The following is an 8,083-nucleotide window of genomic DNA, read 5'->3' on the forward strand; positions in this document are numbered from 1 at the left end:
CTTATCCCGCCCCTTTATTTGCATAAACTGACGTTCTAACTACTTCAATGCAGAGTACTTGCCTCGAAGGAGAAGAATAATAATAATAACAACAGTAATGCTAATAGTAATGAAAATAATAATAACATAAAATTAACGATAATAGTCGCAATGATAACGATAATAATAATAACATAATTAATGATAATAGTCACAATGATAACGATAATAATAATAATAGCAACAGTAATAGTGATAATAATAAGATTAGAAAAGGATAGTAATTGATTCGTAATATAATGCCTTTCTGTGTTGTCAGTTATCCCGCCATTTTACATGAAGGTGAAGCGACTTCTCCGCGGTCACAGGGAATACGATTTCAGGCGTAACGTGCCTAACTTGCATCATAAAGAAAATCCAAATCATACATAATCTGTAGGCGTAACAGGTGAACGGCCGGGCAAAGTAAAAGCAGAATTATATTAAATTAACAAATATTGTGCGTCAGTGTTCATAAATATTATAATCATAATTGTTTATAATATGACTTTGATTTTATAACTAAAATGTAATTAATTAGCCAACTAAAAATATATGTGTAATGACCTCCCGTTGATGCAAAAGCCAAAAAATAAAATAATAAACTGCAAGAACCCCTCTTCCTCACTGAATTCATAAGTCCGCGAAAACGGCGGTTGTAGCATAAGTTGCAGAAATGTTCTGGAAGCAAATTACGTTGTGAAGTGTTGGAAAAGAAGACGTAATCTGCAAACATTTCCTGGAAGGTCGATAGAAGTTATAAAGGCTGCAGAGGCTTCTCGGGATTGCCGTACAATTGGCAAGTAGTTATGGCACACAAAGGATCGGTAATGCTAAGGGAGGATGCTGTGTAGTGCAGGAGGCGGAGCAGGACAACAGTGTCCTAGTGAATAATTGTAAGTCTGAAGTGGCATAGACACACAAACACTTGTGGGTGTGGGTTTATATATTTGTGTATGTGCGTGTGTATATATATATATGTGTGTGTGTGTGTGTGTGTGTGTGTGTGTGTGTGTGTGTGTGTGTGTGTGTGTGTGTGTGTGTGTGTGTGTGTGTGTGTGTGTGTGTGTGTGTGTGTGTGTGTGTGTGTGTGTGTGTGTGTGTGTGTGTGTGTGTTGTGTGTGTTGTGTGTGTGTGTGTGTGTGTGTGTGTGTGTGTGTGTGTGTGTGTACTCGTATAATATATGTAACTCAACACAGTAAAAGTTTTAATTTGCTATTCCAGAGAAATCGGAAAAAACGGAGTAGCCTTGAGAAACGCTGGCATGAACGAAACTTGGATGACTACACGAATACAGAATGAACAGAGATTACGTACTCCAGGCGGTGGAGATAAACTTTTCCCAGCATGCAGGAATATTAAGCGTTCCTAGAAATTTACAAGCCGTCTTGAACGTCCTTCCATGTATGTTCCTACCGTGAAAGAAATAAACTTAAAGAGGTTCATTGTGCAAAAACGTTTTCCTTTTCATTTACATAGCCCACTATAATTTGTTTATTTTCAAATGGTATTTTACTGAATGATCTCTCATTTATGAGATACAAAACTATTGGTTCAGTTTTTCTTGACGACCTTTCTTTTCATTTTTGCATGATAAATAATTTATGGAGGAACACAACAGATATTATGCATTGGAAATAAGAATAACTCATCAACAGTGCTTCTTTATTTTAGTCATTCCTCATACATTCACTGAAGCCGTGATTTCAAATTTCGCCAATAGATTCCTAAAGCTTAAACATAATGGCCAGAACCAAATATTTTCTTATTTTATCCAAACTTACTCTTTGCTATCAATATAATGGACTTGATCAACAAATGAAATCAATATAGCTGGTAGTTTTGACGACATCCGCTCCTAAACTGTTGGCAGTCTCCTAACAAATCTGAATTTCAGGAGCAATGCTTCCAAGGCTTTTTGACGTCACAGAAACACGTCGTCACTTATCTTAACCGACTTTCTACAATATATTCATCGCTGGCAGCATCGGTCACTTACCTATTGTGACGTCATCAAGATTTCCCGATCTTTTTCTCTCCTGAGATTCACATTCGGCGATTTTCAAGGCCACTTCCGTCAGAACTCCTCATCAGATTCATTCTTCGATTAAATGTTACTATTTGATATCAAAGCACAGATTCGGGCAAAACGAAAACGGGTCTGGCCATTACCTTTAAGAATATTATTGAATTTAGTACACAGAGGCTTCACCATCTTGGCCGCGGGTGTCACACGGTGCCGACGCAAGCTTCGGTGGTGTCAGTAACTGACACTGTGGTTGTGGGGGCTTCGGTTGTCGTCTCCTCCTGACAGGCCTTGACGGTGGCATCTTCCGTGGTTGTTGGGGTTGTCATAGTAGGGACTGCTATAGTTAGTGTAGTTGCAGGGGTTGTAGTTGATGTAGGGGCCGTTGTCGTAGTTGATGGTGTAGTTGTAGTGGGTGTAGTTGTGGTTGGAGTGGTTGTAGTTGGTGTAGTTGTGATTGTAGATGGAGTGGTTGTAGTTGGTGTCGTGGTTGTAGTTGGTGTAGTTGTGGTTGTAGTTGGAGTGGTTGTAGTTACTGTGGTAGTTGTTGATGTAGTTAGTGTGGTTGTCGGAGGTGTGGCCATTTTTGTTGTTCGTGGTGTTGTAGGTGTTGTACTAGATGTAATGGGAGTGGTTGTGGTTGTGGTGGTAGTGGGTGTAGTTGTAGTTGTAGTTGGTGTAGTGGTAGTTGATGTAGTTGTGGTTGTAGTTGGTGTAGTTGTAGTTGATGTGGTTGTAGTTGTGGTTGAAGTGGTCGTTGTTGGTGTAGTGGTAGTTGACGTGGTTGTAGTTGGTGTCGTTGTGGTTGAGGTGGTCGTAGTTGGTGTAGTTGTAGTTGGTGTGGTTGTAGTTGGTGTGGTTGTAGTTGAGGAGGTCGTAGTTGGTGTTGTGGTTGAGGTTGTAGTTGGTGTGGTTGTAGTTGACGTGGTTGTAGTTGGTGTTGTGGTTGAGGTTGTAGTTGGTGTGGTTGTAGTTGACGTGGTCGTGGATGCTGTCGAAAAAATAAGCATTATTCGTAAAGGCATTACCTCACTCAGCGGAAGTTCCTGCAGTTTTCAAAAGATTATTATCAATCTCAGTTGAGAAACTAGATCCTGTATTGAGTATATCTTGCATTTCCAGCAAACTCTCATCTTACTTCCTATGATTTTTTTTCTTATCAATAAATAAATAAATAAATATATAAATAAATGAATAAACAAGTAAATAAATACCAGGGATCAATTTAGTCATAGCATAAGCTCATCAACGAAAACTAAACCGGAAGAGCATTACATTGCTGAGTGCAGGTGCAGCCCGACGTTGTCTGCAACTCGGGATAATTCTGCGCGCCGGCCACACTCTTGCAGACGAGCTTGACGCAGTTCTCGTCGATCCGGTCGAGGACGGCGCCGCCCCACCTGAGCTGGCCGTTGAACAGACACTGGCTCTTGGTCTGGCGGGTCTGGGCGTGGAGGTCCTCCGCTTCGTGGTCGCTCGGGAGAGCCCTGGCGGCGGTGCAGCTGCATCCGTCGATGGGCATCAGCTGCACCGCCGGGTTCCCGTCGGCGGACCACTTGCACTTGAGCTCAGTGCATTGCTCCGGCAGAGACTCGATGGTCTGCAAGATGGTGTTGGGGAAGTGTGCAGTTTTGATGGTATGTAGACCATATACAGCTCATATTTTTCCATATTTTCATCGTGATACCTATATTGCATTCAGACTCTGAAGGCATGTTGTTCATGATTTCACACGAAACTATTATCAAAATTGCACTGTAAGTTTGGAGTTTTTACCTCGCCTCCCCAGTATGTTACGCCGTTGTACTCGCATGTCCCAGCTCGGAGGTGAGCGCCCTTCACCACTCCTAAGGATTGCGGGAGTTATTAAGCTTTTCCCTCATTGCAGCCAATGCCTTCTTTACTCGTATGCTCATATATTATATTTTAGTTCTGAATATCTATATTTGTTTTTATTCACGTTTTATTTTCTACGTCTCTCTCTCTTTCAATCTCTCTCTCTCTCTCTCTCTCTCTCTCTCTCTCTCTTCTCTCTCTCTTTCTCTCTCTCTTTATATACATACACATACACATAATCTATGTATGTGTCAGAGTGTATGAAAGACATATAGACTGTATTTAACACAAACGCACACACACGCACATGCACACGCGAGCATAAATGTGTGTGTGTGAATGTGTGTGTGTGCATGTACATATAGACATATATCCATACACACACACACACACACACACATGTATATATATATATATATATATATATATATATATATATATATATATATATATATATATATATATATATATAATAGAAAGCTATGGGGCGGAGGGAGAGATAGATGGGCACAGAGATACAGAAAAAGAGAGAGAGGGAGTTGGATGAGGGATGAGAGATTAAAAAAAGTAAAAAAATAAAATGCAAGATGCACAAATGCACATGCAGCATATATTCATACAATCGCCAGCTATACCAGCATTACTGTATTTCCTACATTTGTCACAACGAATTGTTATACCGTAAAAGTAAGTGTGTGTGTGTGTGTGTGTGTGTGTGCGTGTGCATTTTGTATTTACACGTTTTTTATGCACGATCATATAAGCAACACCTACCTGCAAGCACCAGGCTGGCGAAAGCAAGACAGATCCAAGGAAGTAACACGAGCAGCCATGGTGTGAGTGGTTGGCGATGGATTGTGCCTGACTCAGTTCCACGACTGGCTTATATAGTTCATGCTTGCCTGGCCTTCCTCCCACTTTGTATGCAGGTGAGAACACTTGTACTATTGCTGGGCGAAGATTTTGCTTGGGGGACCATAATCAAGTGCAGCGATTGGTTGGTGATGATTACTCCTTTGCAACTGTTCAAACACTTTTCCCGATGGGCAGGTTTTGCCATTGCTTGTCGAGCGGTGGTAATGATATATGTATTTTTCGGGTTGATTTAATTCTTTCACTCCGTCATATGGGTGCCTTCTAAACGTCTGTATGGACCAAAAGAACATTCCTCATTCAAATATCGTAAATGTAGCCTTTTCTATTTAAAAATATATATATATTTCAAGTATCGTATTCTCTTACAGAGTCAGTAACATGTGTCTCTAACAGCCTTGATAATGTCATTAGATGAACTGAATGAAGCGTGAATCATCAGTACTGCACATTACCTGTTTGCGCAAGCATGATGTCACGTGAGAAAGGAAGCTTTCTCTGGCACAGCTGGGTCATGCCGCGGCTCCGTTGATCTGTTTATCACATAATCCTATATACATATACACACGTTGCACACACACACACACACACACACACACACACACACACACACACACACACACACACACACACACACACACACACACACACACACACACACACACTACAAACAACACACACACACACACACACACACACACAACACACACACACACAACACAATAATAAATCAAATATATATATACAAACAAAGAAGAGAGAGAAAAAAGAAAAGAGAGAGAAGATATAATGATATATATAAATAAAAGAGAGAGAGAGAGAGAGAGAGAGAGAGAGAGAGAGAGAGAGAGAGAGAGAGAGAGAGAGAGAGAGAGAGAGAGGTAATAATCTCCATAAAATCCAACTGCGAGACTAAAAGCTCAATCATCTTGATGAAGATAATATATCTTAGTCAGTTTTGAAATTACCTTGTTATATCTCTCACCTTTTTTTACGAGTAGAATCTGATGTCCTCGTACAGTGCCTTTGGCGTTATGAAAAAGAACTTGCTCAGCTTTCCAATTCGCTAACAGAAGTAGGACGAGTAAAACTGATTTTCATCAAATCGTGAAGAGAGATAAATAGATAGACATAGATAGATACAGAGAGAGAGAGAGAGAGAGAGAGAGAGAGAGAGAGAGATACAGGCAAACAGATAAACAGAAAGAGAGAGTGAGAGAAAGATACAGACAGACAGACAGTCAAAGAGAGAGAGAGAGAGAGATGAACAGACAGATTGATAAACAGAAAGAGGGAGCAAAAAAGAGAGACACAGAGAGAGAGATAGACAGACAAAAAGAGAGAGCGAGAGATGCAGACAGAGAGACAGAAAGAAAGAGAGAGAGACAAACAGACAGATAGACAAACATGAAGACAAAAAGAGAGAGAGACGAACGGACAGACAGATAAACAGAAAGAGAGAGAGAGAGATTAGGATCAGTATAGAGGATAAATACTAGAGAACCTGCAAACAAATCAACTAAGGAAAAATAAACATGAATGCACTCGAATACACCCGAAGATTTTCCGCTGTATTCCTTCCTCAAGGAATACGATACAAGTGACAGAGAATGACTTACACGTGCAATAACTATCAGGTCACAACCGTGATTAAGCGTGAAATGATAATCGCATGCCCCTCGGAGCGGTGTTCAAGGCAATAGTTGGTTGCATTAACGCCACTTGGGAACAGAGGTTGGGATTAGCTTAAGGAAACGGGCGTCAGTCAGTGTCAAAGAGAAGAACGTAGGATCTCCTTTTGTTATGGTGCTAGAGGACTATATGTTGCTAGTCCAAGTCTTGTGTCTCTTATGTCTATTGAGGTCAAACACAGTAACGGGTACACGAATATAAAAAAAGAAACAAGAAAAACTGTTTCGAACTCATCAATAGAAATATTACGTTCGTTTGCAGCGATTATTGTGGCAGTGTTTCTTTTTATCCTATGTGTATATTTCAACACGCATCGGAAAATATACTGTATAGCATACCTCTCTCCTTTTGTGTCCTGGCGTTTTCTCTGACGACCCTGGATTGTATGGCACTCACCTGGCCTCCAAACACTCAAGCATTTCTAAGTGTGGAATGAATAATCTGAGTTGAATAAGCATGCCGTGCGGAAAATGGAGACGCTGGAAGACCTCCCTGATATGACTTATTTTTTCCAGGAACTCCGGCATGCATATTCTAAGAGCACGGAGAAAGAGACCATTAAATTTGTCCTTCTGAAGCTCCCCTATTACGGGTAGAAAATAAATCAAATCATCTATATTTGTGGGTATTCCTCGTGTGTACCTCGGCGTCCACGTAGTGTAGTCGAAATCCGTCGTTTCCTTTGACACGATGATCATTCTCCATGAAGCGATGGGCAAGAACCAAGAAGAAATTGCAGGGACTTTGCCAGAATGGATCACATGCTACATAAAGGGCGATTTTTCGCATATATATATGCAAATATATATATTCCAGTACATTGGTACTAGAATGTATATATTTGCATATATAAATGTATGTAAGTATGTATATATTATATATATATACATACTGCGTTCTAGACCGACTCAGAATCATTTCCGTAGACATGGTAGGATTTAATTTCATGCCCCACCGAGAGCACCACGATTAAATTATCTTCAGGTCTTTAGTCAGGCTGTCAGCTACTATCTGCCCGGTTGCCGGAGAAGGAATATCAGCATAAAGAGAAGTATCATCAGCATATGCCGACATTTTATTAGCAATGCCGATCCACATATCGCTTGTATATAAAATGAAGAGCAAAGGCCCAAGAACACTACCCTGTCTACCAGTCAACAATTCAGTTAAAATACCTAAAACTTTACCACTAACACCAACAACCTGCAGCTTAAAAATCAAACCCTTGTGATCAAGTGTCAAAAGTTGCACCAAAATCCAGAGAGGTAAGCACTGATCGTGACCCCTATCTAAAGCATCTGCATCTCATGCAACAGCATAAGCAACGCATCATTACAGCCGAGTCCCTTTCTAAAACCAAACTGATTCTCTGGAAGAAACAGTCTCAAATATACAGAAAGACGTTTGGCCAGCAATCGTTCAAAAACCTGAGATAAACTTGGTGCAACTGAAATGGGTCTACAGTCAGTAGGCAAAGACTGCCGTGGGCCCTTGGGAATAGGGAATCATTACCCAAGTGCAAGCACTCTGAAAAGGAACCTTGAGGAACTAAAAGGCGTAAGTTAACTTAGGGGCTAACTGACTGTTCTTTTTTATCAAAGGAAAGAAGCCATTATGGTCTACTCTACAATATTCGAC

At 40.6% G+C, this 8,083-nt stretch overlaps 1 protein-coding gene across 1 annotated transcript; it reads right to left on the minus strand.

The window, feature by feature from the left end:
• Window positions 1–1,669: 1,669 nt before the first annotated feature.
• Window positions 1,670–4,805, minus strand: LOC119579104 (integumentary mucin C.1-like). Its single transcript, XM_037926842.1, has 4 exons — window positions 4,655–4,805; window positions 3,821–3,891; window positions 3,320–3,644; window positions 1,670–3,035 (listed from the first exon to the last, which is right to left on the minus strand). Exons 3-4 carry the CDS (start codon window positions 3,564–3,566, stop codon window positions 2,248–2,250), a joined length of 1,035 nt encoding a protein of 344 aa, XP_037782770.1. The 5' UTR covers window positions 3,567–3,644; window positions 3,821–3,891; window positions 4,655–4,805; the 3' UTR covers window positions 1,670–2,247.
• Window positions 4,806–8,083: the final 3,278 nt, after the last annotated feature.

This window comes from Penaeus monodon, chromosome 11 (genome assembly GCF_015228065.2).
Source record: "Penaeus monodon isolate SGIC_2016 chromosome 11, NSTDA_Pmon_1, whole genome shotgun sequence".
NCBI classification, from domain to species: Eukaryota; Metazoa; Arthropoda; class Malacostraca; order Decapoda; family Penaeidae; genus Penaeus; species Penaeus monodon.

Excerpts from the sequence above, each read along its gene's own strand:
- LOC119579104 (XM_037926842.1), bottom strand. The coding sequence starts at position 3,566 with ATGCCCATCGACGGATGCAGCTGCACCGCCGCCAGGGCTCTCCCGAGC. Across the intron at positions 3,036-3,319 it reads CTGCACCTGCACTCAGCAAT|CATCCACGACCACGTCAACT; the intron begins GTAATGCTCTTC and ends TTTTTTCGACAG.